Source organism: Sciurus vulgaris, assembly GCF_902686455.1.
Source record: "Sciurus vulgaris genome assembly, chromosome: 3".
Classification (NCBI taxonomy): Eukaryota; Metazoa; Chordata; class Mammalia; order Rodentia; family Sciuridae; genus Sciurus; species Sciurus vulgaris.
In genome coordinates, this window is record NC_136463.1 from 104,404,086 (window position 1) to 104,427,140 (window position 23,055).

Below are 23,055 nucleotides of genomic sequence, written 5' to 3' on the forward strand. Positions count from 1 at the left end.
GGTTTAGTGTATATGGCTTTTACAATGTTGAGGTATGTTCCTAGTTTTTCCAGTGTTTTGAGCATAAATGGATGCTGAATTTTGTCAAATGTTTTTTCTGCGTCTATCAAGATAATCATGTGATTCTTGTCTTGTCTATTTTGATGTGGTGAATTACGCTTGTTGATTTCTGTATGTTAAACCAAACTGGCATCCCTGAGATTAACCCCACTTGGTCATGGTGCACTATCTTTTTTAATATGTTTTTGTTTGCAATTTGCCAGTATTTTATTGAGAATTTTTGTGTCAGTTGCTCATTAGAGATATTGGTCTGAAGTTTTCTTTCCTTGATGAATCTTTGTCTGGTTTTGGTATCAGGGAGATACTAGCTTTACAGAATGAGTTTGGAAGGGTTCCCTCCCTTTCAATTTCATGGACTAATTAAAGGAGTATTGGTGTAAGTTCTTCTTTGAGGTCTTGTAGAACTCAACTGAGGATCCATCTGGTCCTGGGCTTTTCTTTGTTGGTAGGCTTCTGATGGCATCTTCAATTTCATTGCTTGAAATGGATCTGTTTAAATTTTCTATGACCCCTTGATAGTGAGAAGAATCTTTGCATCTATTCACACACACACACACACACACACACACACACACACACACACACAGAATAAAAGGAGAAGAATCCATTTTTTTGTTCTCTGTAGTTACATGCCACTATTTTTAAAAGTATCTTCAAGGTGTGCTTTGTTTTAAGCACAAGGTAAAAGGGACTATTTTAGGCATTATTAAAGAACCCTTTGCCAATAACGAATTTTATGATCCGGAAATTGGTACAAAATAGGGATGAGACGTCAATGTGCATTTTAAGCTGAAATTTTTTTTCTTTTTTAAATTTTTTTCTTTTGAGGTGTCTTGAATGAGAGAAGCAGAGAGTAGAAGAGGAGGAAGCAGAGGAAGGAAGAAACGTGATTAAGAAAGGTGAGTATGAGTAAATTTGGAAGGTAAAGTAAAGGGCTTCCCTGGGCGAATGAAACACCTGAGAAAATTGCCCTAGAGGAAATGAGTGGTCACCAGAAAAATAACCACACAGTATTTTAAGAGAAGTTTCTTAATTTAAGTGAGAAGTCCACTGCCAAGTGAAAATATAGTGGTGTTCCTTGACAGGCAAGATCTCAGGAAGGAAACTGTAGCGCAAAGCACCATTACATTAATAGTAGATATCAATATTCACTGAATTTATATTATATTCAAATCAACCTACATCTCTGTGCAGATATATTTATAGGCACTCTAGTACCATAAGACAGTACTGCCCTGAATATACTAGGGCTTCATGAGTTTCAGAGCTATGTTTGTAGTAATATGTGTTCATTTTTCTCAGTTCTTTTATTGAAGTTCAAGAATCTTTCCCATCTCTCTCTCTGCTTATTTAATGATGCGCTTCAGTGATGGCAGGAGAAACACCTAGCTTTTGGGAGGATGTGATATCTGCAGGAGATTATGAAATATTCACCAGGTTTATCTTCGGATACAGTGCTCAATAGTATCCTCGTTTCCTTACTGTCATCTTCCTTCTTCTCTGATTGATTTGTTGCATCAGTTTGTTGTGGGTTTTCTATCACCTACGAGGTTGTAAATGTGACTCTTACACTTCACTAGTAAAGAGGTTACTCTTTATTCACTGCAGCTGTTCCTGTAATGGCTCTGCTATAACAACAAGCCATGACGCCCTGGTCCAGGGTGGCTCTTTTCCTGATGTTTAGAGACTGGATTCGAAGCTCAGTTGGGGCTTTGGCAAGAACCAGATGGCATAATCAAACAAGCATGTAGCCCATGTTGATTACAATGCATGGGCTAGATTTAAGGAAATCAACAACAGATAGTACTAGACTCTGGAGTTAGCAGCAGAAGAGCCATAACCTGTGCCTAAAGGATGAGAATGGTTACCAGCATCCAGGATGTGGCTGCTGTGGTGTGTCACTTGCCATGTTGACAACCTGACATGGAGCTCCACAGGAGTAAAAATACCCATTCTCACTGTCTTCCCATGTGCCATCTGTGAGCACCCACTATTGGCCAAAACAAACTGGAAGCCATTAGAAAGGGAACTTTGTGAATGAATGTGATAGCCACCTTCCCAGCATGAAGGATGGGCCTGGGATGCAAAAGAAAGAGCCTGACAAAGTCACTTCCTTTGAACTGGGACAGCCCATGGAGATGGTGTGTTTAAGGCCCAGCACAGAGTGTGTAGGACCACCCGTGAATGCACAAGGCCCTTGTTGGGCTTCCAGTGGGTTGATAAAGACAATCTGAGTCTCCATGTGAGTAACTTAGCAGAGTGATAGAAAACTGTTAAAAGATTGCTCTCACTTAAATAACAATCAAAATGGAAATGGAAATTCTGCTGGTAGGAAACAACAACAAACATTTTTTTTTTTTAATTGACAATGTCTAAAAGGTCTCTGATCTCTTAGAGAGAGACCTTTAGCCTGTTTCTATGCATGGACTGGAACTTTCTTGGCTCAGCCCAGTGCTAAGCAAGGAAGGACAGTCTTGTGTCCACAAACAAGTTCCAAGCTTTTCTTAAGCTGTACAACCCAGAACCTGGAGTAGACATGAAAAGTTTTGTGAGTAAGAAATACTCGAACTGGGCCTTCCAAACAAAATGGGAAGTGTGACGCATCTTGAAGCAGTGAAATAATGATACATATGAAAGCACAGAGCATGTTGCTTCTTAAAGCAGATGCTATACAAACTACTGCATGTTATTTCTGAGTGTGGGCAAAAAACAGAGATTTATCAGAAAATCAGTAAATGGAAATGCTCTAGTGAGGCCTAAATATTGTTCTCACATATATTCTTAAGAGTAGTTTTCTGAAAATTGGTCTTCAGAGGAATTTTACATCCTGTTTTCGTATATGCTCAGATAACCATAAAATTTGAGAACTGAAAATAATGCATATTGAATTTTGGTCTTAAAAGTTGTCAGATATTCAAAGACCTTAATGACATTGGCCAGTATAGTAAACCATAGAGGAACAATAGACCTGTACATTTAGGTTTCTAATTGATTTGATATTTTGACAAAAGTGGCGACAGGTAGAAACTTATCATTTATTTTCCTTTAATTCCTATAACTCTGCAAAATAAATATGTAATATCTCTTTTTTTTACTGATAGGGAAACTGAGTCTTAGAGCAATTGGGTAATCAGGTAGTGGCAATAATCCAGGAAGTGACAGAGTCAGAATTTGTTCCTATGCCTGGGCGCCTCCAAAGGCCAATTTTTCCCCATTACACAAGGCAGCACTTTCACTTGACTTCACCCTGGTGGGACTGTGAACTACATCATGAGCCATTAAATGTCTATTTTCATGTTGCAATTAAAACACTAGTTAATGCACATAATTTTTCAGTTTCCTCTGGGAATATGAAATTATGCACATATATATCTTTATATATGTATGTTTCCTTCTGCTCCAAGTGGTAATAGTGACAATTTATAGAGCAAGTGACACACTGTAACTTTGTTATATATGCAGGATGCAGAAATTTTTTTCCTTAGGACTGCTTTTATAAGCTTGTCAGCTTCCAGAGAGTTCTTTGAATAATCTGTTCTGGGTTTTGTGACTATGCAAAAGTCAGCACAATATTCTTTTGCCATAGCATGCAGTTTATTGTTGGTTTTTAAATGCCCTCCTGTTTCAAAATGATATCTACAAGCATGTTCTCTACTTGTGTAATATATTTTTAGAAGGAGAAGCAAGAATAAAATTGAGCTAGTGGGGGCTCTGTAAATAATGGTCAGTGACATAAAACTCTAGGACAGAGCAAAGAAGACAGGACAAATGCAGGGTAACAATTTTACTCCTAAAGATCTCCCAGTTGACAGATAACTGTGTGGGTGATGAAAGCAGCTGAGATGATTGGCAATCCAGTCTCTTCGAAAGAGACCTGGGATGATTTTACAACCTGGTTTAGGCTAACATTTAAGTAATTACTTCATATAATAAAGTATGTGTGTGTGTGTGTGTGTGTATCTATCTATCTATCTATCTATATATATATATTTGTGTGTATGTAGATGTACACATATATGGTGCAGGTATACATATATACATACACACATATGTATTCAAATGAACTTATCACCTGTTTATGCTTTGGTGCATTCTATCATATCAGAATATATTCAGAGAGGTTAAAATGGGACACATATCCATATGAACACTTTATTTTTATGGTCATTTTTCTGTGTCAGCTGAGAGGAAACAAAACAAAAAATGCTAGCCATCACCTTACACACAGAGTGACCCCAATGATGAATGTCTTCAGTTGAGTTCTGAAGTCCATGAATTAGCGAGTGCATCCTTGGCACCATACACTCCTTCACTCAATGAATGTAGAATAATGGATCCTTAGCCAGCTGTTGGACATTTCAGCCTTGAATTCTATTATGAGAGCTTTGATTGGTTATTAAAAGAAATGAGTTCAGTAAAGCAAGCAAGGATATGGAATATAAAAGCAATGCCTTCTGTGCGCAACCAGTGTTGCCACTCAATTTATATCCATGTGGCTCTACAGAGGAGTCACTCATTATTAGTACCAATGCCTGTGTGCCTGCAACTCTCTAGCAGAACTGTTGTTCAAGTTTAAACTGTTCTCAAGTTTAAACACACCTATCTCACAGAAAAGAAAAAAAAATCTCCCATTTACTTACCTGATAACGTAAGTATTTCTATTAAAATATCTTTTAATAGTATGCCCCTGGCTTGTTTTTATTTTGTGTGTGTGTGTGTGTGTGTGTGTGTATTTTTTTTTTTTTAAAGAAATGACCAAATGACAGATGCATCTGGAACTCTTCAAAAAACAAATTTCAGGCATGATCCATGTCAATTGGTGCCCTCTATAGGATGAGTCAAAGGATTCATTAGTTTGAGAATTAAGTATCAGAAAGAACTCCATTTTCTGACAGAGTGAGAATTAATGCATTCTACCATGTTTTTCTTGGCTTCTGAGAAGTTCAGATCAAAGGTAATTCACAGCACAGGGCGCCATTCATGGAAGGAATTAGAATCTTCACCATTCTCTCATCCAAAATAGGTTTTACTCAGTATCTTAAGAGGCTTAATGCATAAGTTACTTGGCATAAGCCTCTGAAAGATCATTCATACCTTTATTAGGTATGCTATAGGTTTATTTTATTTTTTATTAGGTCTGCTATAGGTTGGATCTCCTAAAGGCTTCATTCTCCAGGTTGGTGCTATTGGGAGATGCTAGAACCTTTAACAGGTGAGGCTTAATGGGAGGTCTTTAGGTCTTTGGGGGCATGTCTTCAAGGAGATAGTGGGATCTTGACCTCTTGCTTTTCCTCATTCTTGTTTCCTTGTGGTGAGCTGTGCAGCTTGGCTCTGCCGTGCCTCTTTGCCATTGTGCTGCCTTGCTATAAGCCCAGAAACAATGCAACTGATTGACCATGGACTGAAACCTTCAAATTGTGAAATAAACTTTTTCTCTTTTCAAGTTAGCTATCTCAGTTATAGTGACAGAAAGTCAACTAACATAGGTTCCTACATTTGTTCAATAGTTAAATAAAACATGAAAAACCAATCTGGATTCTTTAAAAATGCAACTCAGTTTCTAATTTTTAAACATCTAAGCTCCTCAATTTTGTCCATGTGGAGTTCTTACCATCTTAGCCCTCCATTATCATGAAAACCTTCCCAAGAAAGATGTAAAATTGTATCTTTGACAAAAATACATCTGAAAAGCTATTACTTTGGAATCATCTTTTAGCTTTATCTTAAAATTTGTATCATATTTAGAAAGATGATCTTAAAATTGATTAGACCATTTCTGTACTCATATTATACTCATCACCCATTATTAATTCATGATTAGATTTAAAATTGATTTGCATAATGAAATTATTTTAACATCAGTGCTGCTTTAGACATTATCTTTGATCAAGTTGCATGTAATAGAAAAAAAAGTATGTCTTTGACATTGCAAAATGTTCAGCTTTATGCTTAGAAATGAGATACTCATTTCTATGAGTTTTTCATCCTTGGCTTGATGAGATTTTTTTTGTTGTTTGTAATTCTTTAAAGCACTGTAATCAGAATCTGCATTATTATGGAAATACTGTATCACATTTAGGACCCTTTATGGCATAACTGGAATTCTTCCTTAATCTCTTTCCATAAAAATCAAAGACTGTTAGAAATGGAAGGAACATTGACATTTATTTCAACTTCCCATTTGGTTGCAATATGGACAATTTCTGAGTCTTTTTTAGAAATGAATCTACTGTTTACTAGATTCGTTCTAGCTAATACAAAATAAAGTTGCACAATGTTATCCCTTGATCTGATCTCTCTTCTTCTGTGAATGATATCTGAAGAAGGGAGAAGGGACAGAGAAGAGGAGAAATTGGATACTGAAGATTTCTTAAATGCCATCTAAATAAAAGATGTTTTACTTATATAATTGCACTCAGTCCCCACAACAACTTAAGTTATCTAAGCTCCTTTTTCTTACTGCAAATAGCCATAATAACTCTTAACTCTATAGTCACCAAATTAGTAAACATAGAACCAGAATTTTATTCTAGGTCTTTCCAAGTCTAAAGCCCATTGTTTTTCCTCCTCTCAAAGATGATTTTATTAGATCTTGGTAGTGTCTCTTTTGACTTTTTGGCCCAAATAATTAATGAGAGTGCAGCAATAGGGTCTTTCTTATTCCTTGTTATATATTAAGTGTTCAATTCAATATTTGGTACAAATGCATGACTTATAATCATGCTACTTTCAAGGTTTGGACAAGATGAAACCCTCCATGTACCACAAATGGAGAGTGAAACCCAACAGAGAAGGTAAAAATTGAACTCTTTGAACCAGCCCTCAGAGTCCTGGGGAGGTGAGAAACTGAACCCTCAGTTGCCCTTCCAGGGAGGGAATTAGAATCCAGTTTTGACATAAATCCCACAAACATGCTTCCCAAATGTAATAGGAACTAGAATATCTCCATTTGCCAACCTGACTTAACAGCCAGAAGCAAGTAGTGCAACTCTTGTTGTGGATGATAAAGTTTTCTGGTGAATTTCCCATTTTGAGAGGAGTGTTTTCATCTATTCCATTCTCTCTGAGTAAATTTCAGCACTTGTTCTGAATTTTCACCTTGCCTTCTATTCCTTTTTACAAGGGAATCCAGGCCTATTAAGGACTGTCATTAAAGTGTCTGACTGTGGGATAAGTGGTGCTTGCAGGAAGGTGTGGATTGAGTGCGGATAGGCTGCTGGACTTTGCAGAGCTGTTTCCCTTAAATTATCTCTTTCATTTGTTTCACTGGCAGTTGGAGTTGGTTTTGTGCATGCTGACTCATTTTTAGCAATTGCATAAGAAATGCCAGTTTTTATGACATTGGTTTGGTGTCTTCTTTTCAAATCTCTGTTTGAGTCCATTATTTCTTTGTCATTTTTGGACACCATACCAATCCCTTAGTGCCCACACCTTTTGTGTTATTCACTAAGAAAGGGACTCCTCAGAGGTCATAGCTAATGATGTTGGTTCTATTCCAAAAAGTGTTCACTCAATATCCACCATGCACTGAACATGGTTCTGTGAAATGTGAAAAAATAATGCTTTTTCACTTCCTACTTCAAAAGTTTGTGACGTCTCAAGGCCCCATCAGTTTACATATTGCCCTTGAAAGTATAAAATGCCGTGTGGAGGATGAGATGATTGCCAGGGCCTAAGCTTGGGAACTTGTCATGCTTCTGCATCAAGTACCATGAAAAAAGTCCCTTTTTCTGGGCAGTAATGGTCCAAAGTCTCAGGAGGGGTTTTCTTAATTTCCAAATCTGGCTACCTGCCATTCACTAGAATGCCTGGGAATTGCCCATCCCTGCTGAATCCCTACAAATACGTTTTACAGAAATGTCTTCCTTCTTCTGGCAAAGAAGCACTCTGCATTCTGGAGTGGATTTATTCTTCTTTCAAACAGGGGACTCATAAACCACAGGGAAGAGCAGCACCATAGGTGAGGGGTTTTGCCTAGGCTTATTGTCTGGGAAAGATGGGTAAAGGTGATGAGCTTTGCTTAGGGTCAGGGGATGTTTTGAGCTGTCTTTGAGTTTGAGGAGTGTGGGTCAGATATCTAAGGCATATGAGGAACTTTTTGTCTTAATGTCACAGTATGAAAATGTCTAAGTCACAGGGAGCTCACCTGGGGCAGCCGTGTTGGGAAACAGCAAGCAGGTGTTCTTAGGCATTGTGTGGCTCTCAGATTCCATTGAGCTACTCCACCCAGGGGGGAAATGTGTCTAGACACACCATTTTGCAAATTACCTTAGGAAGTTCACAGATCACCCAACCCCCCTCGCGAAGAAGTAACACTGCTCTTGGGTGATGGCCTCAGAGAAAATAACCTGAATGCTTTAGTTTAACTTGTATTAAAGATTTTCTTCCCTCTCGAGCAAATCCAAGCTCTCCTGTAACCTTGTTCTGCAACAAAGACTGCAGTGGGAGCAGCCTACTCAGCAGTCTCGGCAGACAATTTTTATCTCGGAGTCTCTGTGAAATGATTCTGAATGTAAAACAACCCTCAGATACTATATTTAGTCATTTACTTTTTCATTATTCTAATGTCTTTTGGTTGTGAAAAATAAAACAGTGTGTTCCCACAAACCTGTACACTGAAGCATCGATGGAGATAGATGAGGAGTGTGGGGAGAAGCAGTGTGGTAATAGATTATACAACCTGCTCTGGAAATCTGAGACACTTTCATTTAGTGCTTTTCTCATTTGACAGGTAAGACCTTGCAGTTTTGGATAATTTTGATAGAATAAGGCTATTTGCTTTTCAGTTTAAAGTGGAACCAAAAACATTTTGTCCACCCGAAGCAATACTCCTTTGGTTTACTTCTCACTGGCTTTCAAGATTCTTAGCCTGGATGAGCAATTGGGAAGGTTTTTTGAGGGATCCCATGTTGCAGGCAGGATGCTAGGAACTTTACATCCTCTGCCCCTAAACTACATTTCCTCAATTGTGCAGTGGTCATAATACTCTGTCCTTGTGGTGCTGTTTTGAGTGATAAAAAAAATATGGTTTCATTCTTGGACTTATTGTCCATTCAGTTGTTTTAAAGTTTTTAAAAATTCAGCCAGAGAAAGCTTTGGTGTATCTGATTCCCATCTTCCTCTACATTCACTATTATTTGTATTCTTTTATTCAAGGAGTTAGAAATAAGGTTAGGGGTTTAGGACCAATTATTCCACAGAGACACAGCGTTCTTGGTGTTTTTTCTAAATTAGGTAATCTAAAATTAAACAATCACCTGCTTTTTCTAGATCCAAAATCCTTGCAGTAAGTGCCCTGTGATCAGGCCTCATTGACTCCCTGACTTTGCCTATTCTTCCCTCTCAGCTGGTTCCAGCCTTACCATCTGGTTTTAATGTTACCCTCACAGGACAAACACTGAGGACAGGGTTGCTCTCTTGATTCTTTGCTTGGCTGATTCCGTCTCATCACTTCCTCCCTGCTCAGATGCCACCTACTGGAGAAATGTTCTGGGACCACCATATATGTAAAGCAACTCTCCTATTTACTAACATATCATCTTATTGTGTTGCCTTCAGGAAATTTATGACTATCTGAAACTAGGTTTTCCCATGTGTCTTTCCTGTTTTCTCCCTCTAAAATGTAGTTTGCATGAGGGAAAGGCCTTATTAGGGGTTTGGTGACAACAATGTTGCATACCATTATCAACAATGACACGTTCAATGAATGAATGAAGGGCTTTCATTTCACACAGATTACATGAGGCAAACCAGGGATTTTGACTTAGGATTCCAAATTGGGAATGTGTTCATAATAGTAAATGCTTACCTAAGAATTAGCAAAATTGTAGACACAGAGCTAATTAGATAATTCAAACTTATGCTTTAACTACTTTAATTCCTAAAATTCTCCAGAATTTTATGTACTAGTATTACTCCCATTTTATAGATACAAAGATTGTGGTATCGGGGACATTAAAGAACTTGTACCAGGCTTCAAATAGTGTGTGGCAAGCAGGTATCTGAGCCAGTGCTTTACTACTGAATAGAAAGTGCTTAAGTAAGGGCAACTCTAAACATGTGCTCAGCACTTGCTGAGTGCTTCCTATGTATTGGGACATTCAGCCCATATTTCAAGACTAAGAGATAAGTACTGTTCTTATGTTTGTCCTGCAGATGGGGAAACAGGCTTGGAAAGCTTCAGAAACTAGTCTCAGGTCCCATAGCTGCTTATTGCTGAAACAGGGAGTTGAGTGTGAGACATGACTCTGAAATCCATGATCTTAGTCCCCTCTCCATGTGACAAGAACACGTGTGGATTGCTGTTGGAGCACAGTCTTCCTGAGGTTTGTGAAAGACAGATCAGTCTCCCCCCACCCCCAAAGGTCTCCACTGGTGTAAAGAAGGGGCATGTATCCATTACTCAGCTACAGATTCAGATGACTACAGAGCAGACCAACTCAGAGAAATATACAGGTGAAGTAGAATTTGGATCAGTGTAACCACTTGACTGTGGGGATAATATAGTTGGTCCAATGTCTAATTCTTCAGAAAGAACATAAGAATAGAATTTAGAAATCTAATAACTATGAAAGGTCGGGCTTGGATTTTAAAATGAACTAGAAAAATTGTATACATTTTTATATATCTAGATCTGATTATGTACTGATCTGAAATGCAGTGTATGAAGTTTAGCAGTATTGTATTATTTTTTGAAATTTACTCACCAGGGTTATTTTCTCCTTTCTTTTTTTCTTTTTTCAATATTGAATTCATCCTTAGTGACTCAGTTCTATCACAGCAAAAATCATCTATAGGGATAATACGGTGTTGTGTTTACATTTTGTCTAATATTCAATTCCATCTCCATGGTTATGCATTGTTGATCATGTGCAAAACCAATAGATTCACAAGAGGGGGAAGTAAAATCCTTAGAATCCAGGCATTATTATTCCTAACTTCAAACATAATGTTCTTGTGAAGAATTGTACACATATAGGCAGAGATTAAACCTTTTTTCTTTGAAAATTTCCCTAAATCCACTGAGAATAGTTGATTCTGCAAGAAGAAAGGGATTTCAACCAATATTATTGAACTCTAATATTTCAACATTTTCACAGAACTCTTATTATGAGAGCTTTTATTTTCACAATTCCATATGATCCTATCTGAACCTGTATTTGATGCTGACAATTACCCAAATGTGTGGGCAGTGCAGGTATTATTAAGCCACTTTACAGATGAGGAAATTGAGGTTAATAGAGTGTAAAGAGCTTGTCTAAGGTCAGGCTGTTAATAAACAGCAGAGTCAACCAATCAAAGTGTTTGGACTCCAAGTTATATCTTTTCCTGCTGCCTACACATCTTCCTTGTTAAAGAGAACCTCTCAGTGGTGATATTGAAGATTTTCTTACTACTACGTCTTTTCTGGAGTTAGAGCCCCCCAGAGCCTAGGATGCCTTGTCTTTTATTCAGGCTATGTGCACATCTGTCATTACATCGGATTTCAGCCCTGCCTACTTAAAGCCTATGGAAACAGTGAGTTGTATCTGTGGACCAGAACTAATGATCTTCAGCATTTCAGACAACTTTTATTCTGTTTCCTCAAGAACCTCCTGGCTGCTTCCGTTTGCACTCCATGTGACAGAAGCAGGTGGGGCTGATATTTCACAGTGACCCTTATTGTTCTCCACATATGTGTGCTCTGGGATCCAGCAGGGCTTTTATTTTGCAGACTGATTGTCCCTCTACTCACTATCCTTCTCACTGCTGCCACTTTTATGGTTTCTAAAGGTTGCAGAATTTATCAAGCATAAGTGATTACTCAGGGAAGGATTTGACAGATAATCCAGTCGTTGAAACATGCCTGGAACCATGGTTGACAAAGGTGACAAGCTAGCCTCAGGTGATGAAATAGGTATAGCCTGATCAGTAGAGGCTGCTTGGTCTTCCTAAATCTGAAAGGCCACTGGGCATCCTGCTGAAGTGCAACTGGCGAGTGCAGAGGCCTGACCAGTAGAAGGCAGTAATAACTTACCTCTCATCTGATCAAAAGAATAATGTTTAGTTGGCCCGACACAATACATAGATGGTTGAATTATGTTCGAATTCAAGTTGAAATTATTATATTCAAATATATTGAATAATTGGGTTTCTCAAACAGAAGCAAACATGCTCTTTTAATGTGTAAAATATAAATAAACTGAACCCATCTGTCTTTTCATCATAGACTTATGAGTCTGGCCTGTTCAGCCCCTGAGGTCAGGATGCTGCTCCTCTGTCATGCTGTAGCAGTGGCTGTTGTCCACATCTTTATCTTCTCAGGAAACTGGGTATCTGCCAAGAACATCAACTTCTACAATGTGAGGCCTCCCCTTGACCGTAAGTAGTGGTTGCATCCTAGTTCATGACTGGGGAGGGAATCAAATGTCCTTTGAAGCCCCATTTCCATCTACTGTCCCCTTGACCTTTTTCTGGAATGCTTGATTCATGCCTAGCATAAAACAGAAAGGTGTCATCACCTCTGTGGGTAAGGGTATGGTAACAGAAATATTCTTCATTTCTTTAAAATGGATTGGCTTCCTATTAAAGTCTTAAAAGCCTTCTTGTTTAAAAAACTTTTGAATATTGTCCCTAATCATGGCTTAGCAAAGGAAATTCAGGGTTCTTTGTTGATCTCTTCATTGGGGAAGTATATTGGCTGCAGGAAGTTTCTGCATAAATGATATATTTATTCTTTCAAATGGTCACTAACAATTTTAAAAAGATTGGAATATTTGAAACTTGAAGACATAACCTGGATTTTCATTATGCATAATCACTGTTAGCAAGAATTACATAAAACTCAACTTTTCCACTAAGAGTTTTAAAATAGGCAAATAGTACATATCATCTATAGGATAATTTATGTTAATATATTTTTTATACACGTGTATATGTGTCTGTATGAGTATATACCATCACCCCCTCTTTTTCTCTTCAGACAAATAAAACTTCTCTGATACAGATTTTATTAGAGAGAAATATTTATAAAACATTATTTGTATACATGTAAATGTTCATAGTTTCCCCACTTGGAGGACAATCAGAATCTTGATGGAAGGTTTGAAATCATCTATCTCCAGGTCACTTCTCAAGAGATTTGATAGGCAAAAGGGTGAGATGTGGAATTTTTTTTCTTTTCTCTTTTGAAAAGCTCTCCTGGTACTGTTGCTACACAGTCAGCTGTGAGAACCACTATCTTTATACTGCTCCTAAGTGACATCTATATCATTACTGTTCTTTACTCTGTGTTTTCTTTATTATTTTAGGACATTCAGTCATCTTGCTATCTTTCTCTCTGTATACACATATATGCTACACGAATATATACATACTCGTGTACTATTCATACATCTTGAAGTATCATTCATTATACATCCCTGAATTGTTAATCCCTGTTTATTAATAGATGAAATACATGACACATGGTTTTTCTAACTTTAGATTATCTACATGTTTCCAAATTTTAAATTCTGGTATAATTTTTTGATGAGAAAAAAATTTAGAAAAATATATGTTCATTATAGAAAATCCCAAAGAGACAGGAAACATACAGAAGAAAGTAAATTTATTCATGATTCCACAATTCAAAAGAGCTCTTCTTTACATTTTGAAATATTTTCTTTCAGTATCTGTACTTTATTTAACCATTTCCCTTGTCATAAAATATGACAAGCAAGTTAAATTCATTGAAATTTCCATTGAAGATATTTTTAAATGCATTTTTCAATTTGCTTATGACAGAATAGATTTTATCAGAATTAGAATTACTAAATATAAAGGGTCGTGCCAATTTATACTTTAATCATTCATGGGCTAGATTGAATATCAATATTTTTAAAACCATGCAGGTGAAAATGGTTGTCATTATTTTTATATACCTACATAACATACTTTTACATAGGCCAAACAGAAATGTATCGGCAGTATTTAATTTCATGTCTTCTGAAACTTTGATATTTTGTTTGTGTTTTACACAGCAATGCACATCCTCCCCTGTACCTGAAGTACTCGCTGTTTCTACTTTCCACCCTGACTTCTGGTTATATTACGAGTGTGGTTTGGGGTTCACCTTTACTTTTGTTTGCTTCATTCTGCAAAACTAGGAGAATTAAAATTGTACACAGACCCTATGCCCTGGTCTATGCAGAAATGTTGAATTATTTTATCTTCCCTTTGCTATTAAAATAAGATAAAAGACAAACTTTTAAAAAAGGCTTTAAAAGCAAAGGAACATACTAATTTTGCTCAGTTTACACTGTCAGCAACTCAGTCTGTCCCCTTTCCACAATGCCTTGGCCTGAGTGTAAGGGTTTAAGAACGACTATCACTCTTACATTAAATATTACTTTCCTGCTCAAGGTCTAATGCGGTGACAGTTGACATACGTTAAATGAGATGACTTGGTCAAGGTTAACTGTAACTGTAATGAAATGCATACGAATGGAAACTAGCAAAATTTCATGTGCCAGGGACCCCACAAGGGATTTTCCTTGCAATGTTCCACTTAATTCTCCCTATACCTCTGCAAGTCATGGGGATCTTTATTTTTATTATTGTAAATAATATCATGCCTTAGAAGTTAAAAATCATACACTAATTAGGTGGAAGGACAGAATTCAAACTCAGGTTAATCTGGACTCTAGTTCTTTTCAGGGATGATATAAGTGGATCACATTATTGGTTCCAATACTACTACAGCCCTCACCATTCTCTCAATTCCTACTTATCCCAAATTATACATCATAATAGAATGATATGGATCTTTCCAAGTGACTTGTGGAATCATATTCATTACTAATGGAAATTCATGGAAGTATTTTTCAAAAAGAAATTTAAAAAATGGTCCAAAGCCTGATGGGTAAATCCAACTCTCTAGAAATAGAAATTGTAAAGATGACATTGTATAAATTTTGTTTCATCCAATAAAAGTTGCTGATTTTTGTATCATATTTGATGTTTGAAATTTTGCCATTTTTAACCGTATTGTTTCACTTTGCATTTTTTTCTTTTAAAGCGACACCATTTCCAAATAGCTTCAAGTGTTTTACCTGTGAAAATGCAGGGGATAATTATAACTGCAATCGATGGGCAGAAGACAAATGGTGTCCACAAAGTAAGTGCACTGAGTTTGTAAGACCCTCTTGTGATGTTACTTCCTTTAGGTCTCTTCCCACTTGCCTGGAGCAGAGATGTCCTGTGTGATGGAGCAGCACAGCAACAGGCTGGTGATGTTCTATAGGAGTCAGAGATTTCCTCTAACGGCTTACACAGACACCAGAGTATCCTGAGAGAACTCGGAAAGGGGCAGCATAGCCTCAATTTGCAGTTGTGTCTACCTTGAGGAAGAATTTCATAAATAGTATTTACCAGGGAGAATAGACCACAGGGCTGACTGAGGCATTCTAACAATTTCAGAAATGCTTGATGATACCCTAGAAAAGCCATACTTAACTGAAAGGAAAGTTTCTGTACTCCTGAGATACATGGATGCTTGGGAAACTGTGTTCATTTATTTAACAAATATTTTGTTATCCTTTTAGTTTATTTAGTTCACTGATGCAGCCGCAGTGCCTAATCCAGTGCCTGACTCATATTAGGCACTCAGTAATATCTGTGGACAGAATACATGAATGAGTGTGCATTAGAACTAAGACCTGAATGATGGAACCAAATCAGACAGATACAGTCTGTTGGAAGAGCATGTCATGAAAAGGGAATGGCAATCCAAAGGCTTCCAGGAAGCCTCTTCAATGAATAGAAAGGAGACTGGCCAGTGTGTTGTAGTAGAAAATAGAGAAAGGACCTGAAAAGGAGACACAGACAGGGACATGCAGGTTCTTCTTTCTCTGCTAGAATATGGGCTTCATTGTGACAAGGATAGGTAGACAGTAGAGTCTTAAGCTAGGGTGTAATGATACTGGTTGTATTTAAAATATTGCTCTGGCTGCTGTGTGGTTGGGAATGAATGGTTGGGAACCAGAGTAGAAGGGGACACCAAGTGGGGACTATGGTTGTCTTCAGGCAGAAAATGGGGGCTTGGACCAGGTTGGTAGGAATAGAGGAGGTGGGGAGTTGAGTGATTTAAAACACGCAAACTTGAAAATAAACCAAATAGAATGTCTGGTGGAAGATACGGAATTTAAAAACCTCTATGGAGAGCTGTAAGGATATCAGGTGATTCAGACTTTAGGGTGTACTAGAAACCAAACTTTTCTAGAATTGGAGTTTACTAGCTTGGGTCTACTATTACCTTAAATCTTTGGGAATTTCTATATATGGCATTTCTATACCATTATTATTTATAGCAATGGAATAGCTTTTCCTCTCCTGGATAAAGATAATGTCTAGAACCAACAAATATTATACCCTGGAGACCTCTACAGGGTCTGAGCATCTTATGATATAAATTAATACACGTAACTGTGACATCTATATGACTATATGTTTCATTATTTCTTTTTTAAAAAAAAAAATTGTATTGACTTTTTTGACAGTAATAGACATTTAAAATTTTTTTTCACATATATATATATATATATATACACACACATATATATATAGAAATAATGTTTGACTCAATCTACCATCCTTCCCATCTCCACCCACCCCGCCCCTCTCTTCCCCTCACTCCCCTCTGTACAATCCAAAGGTCCTTCATTCTTCCCTACTCACTCCCCACCGTGGATCAGCATCCACTTATCAGAGAAAACATTTGGCCTTTGGTTATTTGAGATTGGCTTATTTCACTTAGTATGATCTTTTCTAGTTCCATCCATTTACCTGCAAATGCCATAATTTTGTTCTTCTTTAAGGCTGAGTAATATTCCATTGTGCATACATACCACATTTCTTTATCCTTTCATTTGTTGAAGGGCATCTGGGTTGGTTCCATCATTATTCCTTTTCAAGAATAATTAATCATGAACATTTTTTCTTGAGGTTCTTTGACATTTCTGTGGAGTGAGTGCCCTTAACTCACATACTTGTGAGTGCATGAGTGTGATTGTGTGCCTTTGTGTCTACATTTCGATGGAAATTCCTTAGTTATTTTAAACTCTTAAAGATTGACTGATATATCTCCTACCTTCTTTCAGAGAGTGGGTATCATTCTTTAACAATTTGCTTTTCATCTCCTTGAAAGCCAAGTAGAAGGGTTAGAGTAGTTGTCCATGAGGGCCTTGGTGCCACGCCTCTCAGGCCTTCTCTTCATGGACTGTGCTATTCTTTTGATTTGTACCCCAAACTCTGTCCTCCTAGGTCTGGCCATATCCTATTTGTTATTCATTCACTGAAGCCATTTTAGCATACAAGCCAGGAACACGTGTGACTGTTTCTAGGTTTTAGAATTTCATCTCTGTTGAAACATGGACAAACAAAAAGCAGGAAGCTGCAGAGACCACCAAGACAATTCAGAAAAGGGGAGAGTGGAAGAGTTGGTTCCGCCATGTCCAGAAGCTGGCTCCTGGAGATCAGCATGGAGTGATCCTCCATTCCAGCATGGCATGGCCGCTCACTCTTGATGGTATGTCAGTCAAGTCCCAGAGATAGTAACCACTTGGAATTATAACAGAGAGCACAGTTCCTTACTTTTTACTTTGCCACTATTTACAGGAGTGATAGTCAACCATTTTGGGGAGCCAGCTGGCCTGCAGCTATTGCTCTTTGTCATCTCACGTTTCTTTTTTTCCTTGCAGCCTCACTTCTGTAGTCTTTCGTTGCCGTTAGAAGGTTTCCTATGTAACAGGATTCAACAAGAATGGCATTTCTAGTTTATTTGCCCTGGTTTCAGTGCTGACTTGTCGGGCTGCTTTTGCATGTTCGATTTTCTGTATGAATGTATGCAGCTACCAGTTTTCAATTCCACCTTGTTTGGACTATAAATTGAAATTCCTTCTCTAAAACACTTAGTTCTCCTCTTCTTTCTGAATCCAGAAGTCAGCCACAGTTGCAGGGCACTCTGCAGGTAGCTCTAGTTTGCAGCAGCATCTAGCTTAATATTAAGAGCGCACATCCTAGGACACTGCTGCATTAGAAGCCTACCCTCCATTTGTGTGACCTTCCACCTGTGTGAATTTTCCGCTTATGTGACCTTCCATGTATGTGACCTTTCTACCAATGTGGCTTTCCATCTATGTGACTTTTCTACCTGTGTTACTTTGGGCAAGAAACTGTGCCTGATTTTCTTCATCTGTAAAATGAGGCTGTTAAGTGGGCTTACCTCCAGGCTTGTGGTGAGCACTGATACGTGAATACAAATTAGAAGGATACCTGGCTGATGGTTCACACCCAGTATGTGTTTACTATTGTTAATGTTATTTAAAGCTTGCAACAAGCCTATCAGAATGCTAGTGCACTTAGCTATCATCGTTTCTCTAAAAAGAAAATGAGCTCAAAGGATCTAAAGTAGCCATTCCATAAACCCAGTCTTCTCAACTCCAGTCCAGCACAACCCCCGCCCCCCCCGGATTCAGTGATGTTGCTGTTGTGGTCCTTGATCAATAAACTAAGAAGAGTTTCCTTGGCCTGAGGTAGCTATAGAAGAGACACAGAATCAGAGCAAAATGTCTTGGGATAGTGAATGAAATCATTTTCTTAGAAGAACCTTAAATAATAAAATGTTTGTGGTTAAAACTGTAAGGATAATGCTATGCAGAATCGTTCTGCAGAAGTAGGAAGCAGAAAGGAAGAGTTAATTGAAAAGGAAGAGATGTAAGGATAAGGGGAAAAGATACACTCAAACATTGCTGGTGGGATTGCAATTTGTGCAACCACTATGGAAAGCAGTGTGGAGATTCCCCAGAAAACTTGGAATGGAACTACCATTTGACCCAGCTATCCCACTCCTTGGCTCATACCAAAAGTACTTAAAAGCAGCGTATTACAGTGACCCAGCCACATCAGTGTTTATAGCAGCTCTTCACAATAGCTAAATTATGGAAACAACCTAGGTGCCCTTCAACAGATGGAATGGATAAAGAAAATGTGGTACATATACACAATGGACTATTACTCAGCCTTAAAGAAAAATGAAATAATGGCATTTGCAGGTAAATGGATGGAACTGGAGAATATCATGCTAAGTGAAATAAGCTAAACCCCCCAAAACAAAAGGCCAAATGTTTCTCTGATAAGCGGATGCTGATCCATAATGGGAGGTGGGGTTGGGAAGAATGAAGGACCTTTGGATTGGGCCGAGGGGAGTGAGGGGAGGGGAGGTGCCTCAGGGGTAGGAAGGACAGTGGAATGAGGTGGACATTATTAGCCTTTATACATGTATGACTATACTACTGGTGTGACTCAGCACCATGTACAGCCAGAAGAATGAGAAGCCGTGCTCCATTTGTGTACAACGTGTCAAAATGCATTCTACTGTCATGTATAACTAATTAGAATAAATTAAAAAATAAAAGGAGAAAATGGAAATTCATTGATGAGGAAACGTTGGAAGAAAAAGGACTTGAATAAGAATTAGATGAGAAGAGAGGATGATCTTAACATGTGATTGGAAACACCATTTTTTCCCCCCTTTATGTTCTGGGGATTGAACCCAAGGCCTCATGCTTATGAGGCAAGTGCTACTTCCCTAGCCCAGGAGCCCCATCTTTTAACTTTCATTCACCATATCACCTATAAGAAACAAATGTTGAACGATGCAAGAACAAGTATTCTGACTTGTCGCTTTACACTTGCAATTTTCATCTTAGAGTTCTAGAGCACATGCTTCAGAAGCAGTGGGGTGGGCCACAGACATAAACAGTTGTATATTCAATGAGCAGACCCCTGATTTTGATGAAAAGTTTGCACATTTGTTCTCAACTTTAGTTCATACTAAAGGATGGATGACTATATTCATTTTAAATACACAACGTGTTTCAGAAGCTGATGTTATTGCAAAAAAAAAAAAAAAAAAATAGTGCTCACTGCTATTAAATTTCTTGCCAAAAACTTAAGGCTTATCATGAATGTTAGTCATTTCTGGAGTAATTTTTGAGAGGTCTCTTTTGCAATGTGGAGAATGAAGTTGCCTTGTTTTCATTGCTTTTTAATTTTCTTTTACCTAGATACACAGTATTGTTTGACAGTCCATCACTTCACTAGCCATGGAAGAAGTACCTCCATCACCAAAAAGTGTGCCTCCAAGAACGAATGTCATTTTGTTGGCTGTCATCACAGCCACGATTCTGAACATACGGTAAGATCATGTGTGCACAGGCGGGCGTGTGAATTTGATATTTCATGCTAGTGATGGTAGGTTACGAAGGATGAACAACGTACTGAACGTGTTCATACTTTGAGGAAAGACTCTCTTACAGCATGAAATAGAGGCCAAAGAGAAGTCAAAAGACTTTGTCCTCCAATGAGAAATAATGTTACTTTAGCAATGAATGATGATTCCCAAATTCTGGGCCTCAGACTTTGGGTGAATGGTCCAAAGCCAGCTCTGGACCAGCTCACCTGTTTTGTTCATGGCTAGGAATCACCAAGAATGTTGCACAGGGAAAGTGGAAGGCAGAAATAAGAAAATAGTGACACCTTTTACCCAGGAAATCTTGTCTCACCCACTGCCTCTGCTCAGAGGAGAAGGTGAGAGTCTGAGAGGTTTAATGCCATGAACTATAGACACATGGTGGATTAATTAATTTCTTTAATTTTCTCTTCTAAATGAGCATTTTACTCTTTTATATTCCTGGAATCCTGAAATCTTTGAGAAAAGATTATTTGAACATGTATTAATTTCATGAGGTTTTAGAATTTGATTTAGCCTATAAGACAGAAAATAGCTCCAACATCAGTGACTGTTGGCTTTGGCTATACCAAGATCACCTGGGTGTCTTCTGCAAGATTTGTGGTGGGGTAGTAAGGGAGCACCCCCAGACCAATTGAAGTAGAACCTTAGGTAGAGGTCGTGAGCCAATGCCAGATATTTTTAAAATTTCCCCAAAGTGAATCTGATGTGCAGCCCGTGTTGAGAACCACCAATACAAAATGCTTAGACTTTATGCCTTTGTGTTGCCTTGCTGTCGCAGAAGCCTCCATGAATGACTGGGCATCTCACGTCAAGGCATGTGCCAACCATGCTCTGTTATCATGACAGATTACATCCCCTGAAAATATCTTGTGCTCTTAGGGGACCAGCCCTTTGTTTTTTAACCACTCAGGAGCCACAATAATGATAGGAATCAGATGCGAGCATAGAAAAGGGTGTAACACTGAGAAAGGAAATCAATGACTAATCCAAAAGGTTCCTAGCTTTTACTTTTGCTTCAGTGTTTCCTCTTAAAACCTTTAGATTTGGTGACTCAATCAAGCAATCTTATTCAATTTCCCTTCCACTTCTTTGCCTTGATTATGATTAGGTTTGCTAAAAATAAATCATAGTTAAGATGAAAAGATTCTCAAGATGGTACTTCCCTGCTCATCCATCGAAGAGGCAGGGAACCCAAAGACTTGGTGATGCATAGACTGAATAACCAACTAATGGTCCTCTTTGATGGAGCTGAAGAAGGCTTTGTTTTTCTATGTTTCTATGTTCCCCATTCCAATTATTCACAATTTTCCATTTCTTGTTCATTTGTAACAGGAGTGTAGGTCTTGCTGTGAAGGAATGATTTGCAATGTGGAATTGCCCACCAACCACACCAATGCAGTCTTTGCTGTAATGCATGCTCAGAGAACATCTGGCAGCAGTGCCCCCACACCCTACCTTCCAGCACTCGCTTGGGTCTTTGTGCTTCCGTTGCTATGATGCCACCATTGTTCAGAGAGGCAGAGACCAGCCTTCTAAATCACAAGGCAAGAACAGTGTGAACTGTGAACTTTGAAGTGAAGACCCTCATACCTGGTGAAGAGGGCATACTGGAAGCCCAAAGCAGAAGCCAGTGGATTGCTTTGCTAAAATGCTCCTGCATGAGGTTCAAGCACTGAGGATGGGGATTTGTTAGGGACCAAGAAGACTATATAACTTTCAGGCTTCCTAGTCAAAGGGGGCTGTGTGTTATAAATTCTGCAGGGATGAGCCTGCCAGTATCTTTGATGGGTTACGGTAGCCTGGCCAGTTTGTTTGACCAGGACTTCAGCTAAAAGGTCTTCCTGACCTCATTGACACCCTCAGAGGCTGCTGGGTCAGACCCTCCGGTGTCTGTCATTAGCTCTAAGTGCTCTAAGTGTCTCCATGAAATCTAACCCTTCTATCAAGAAAGCAGTTTTCCTACCATGTTGGTCAGTTTTCTGGTACTGTAACAAATGCCTGAGATAATCTACTTATAAAGAGGAAAGGTTTATTTTTGTTCACAGTTTTGGAGGTTTCAGGTGCATGGCCGATTGGACCTGTCGCTTTTGGGCTTGTGGTGAGGCAGCACATCATGGTGGGAGTGTGTGACAAAGCAAAAAGCCACTTGCCTCATGGTGGGGCATGAAAGACAGAGGTAAACACAAGGGTCCCAAAGTTTTCTTTGAGGACATACCCCAAATGGCCTAATCCAATAGGCCCCACATCCTAAAGGCTACATCACCTCCCAATAGCACCACAGGCTGGGGACCAAGTCTTTAACACTTGGGCCCTCGGAGGACACTCAAGATCCAATCTATAGGAGCCACCAACAGTAGTTGTCAATGCGAAAGGCAACTGTAGGAAGGAAATCTCCATTTGAAATAATTTGAAACCCATTTGGCAATTGTGAAGTGGGAGGGGGGAATAAAGCTGTTCAATTTTAACCATGTAATTGCATGCTGTGTGTTTCTTGACTGACTTGGAGGCCTCTGATGAAACACACTTACTAGTGTCACTGAAGTTGTGTTTCCATGCACCATGGGTGATATATACTGGCTTAGAGAATAAAATTCTATGCCAAAGTGGCTCAGTTTCTTTTTCTTTTTCAGACTCTTTCTGTGGAAATTAATGTAAACTTTGAATTGATATGGTCAGAAAACCATCCTAATCAAGGGAGATGACACGTTATCATATAGGATTCA

The 23,055-nt window shown here is 38.5% G+C and overlaps 1 protein-coding gene across 6 annotated transcripts; it reads left to right on the forward strand.

Annotated features, from left to right (window-relative positions):
- The first annotated feature begins 874 nt into the window (after positions 1-874).
- LYPD6B (LY6/PLAUR domain containing 6B) lies at positions 875-22,714 on the forward strand. 6 transcript variants are annotated; one of them, XM_079135339.1, is made up of 7 exons: positions 5,216-5,477; positions 6,795-6,854; positions 9,450-9,566; positions 12,269-12,420; positions 15,098-15,196; positions 20,145-20,275; positions 21,665-22,714. In XM_079135339.1, the coding sequence occupies exons 2-7, from the start codon at positions 6,829-6,831 to the stop codon at positions 21,827-21,829; spliced, it is 690 nt and encodes a 229-aa protein (XP_078991465.1). In that variant the 5' UTR covers positions 5,216-5,477; positions 6,795-6,828; the 3' UTR covers positions 21,830-22,714. The 6 variants fall into 6 exon arrangements, with proteins under 6 accessions (XP_078991467.1, XP_078991465.1, XP_078991464.1 ...); XM_079135338.1 differs by having other exon boundaries at positions 5,216-6,854; XM_079135340.1 differs by lacking the exon at positions 9,450-9,566.
- Positions 22,715-23,055: the final 341 nt, after the last annotated feature.

Bases quoted from the DNA above. Each gene is read 5' to 3' on its own strand.
- LYPD6B (XM_079135338.1), top strand. From the start codon at position 6,781: ATGCTACTTTCAAGGTTTGGACAAGATGAAACCCTCCATGTACCACAA. The intron at 6,855-9,449 runs GTAAAAATTGAA...TTACCCTCACAG, and splicing joins AGTGAAACCCAACAGAGAAG to GACAAACACTGAGGACAGGG. The intron at 9,567-12,268 runs GTAAAGCAACTC...TTTTCATCATAG, and splicing joins GTTCTGGGACCACCATATAT to ACTTATGAGTCTGGCCTGTT.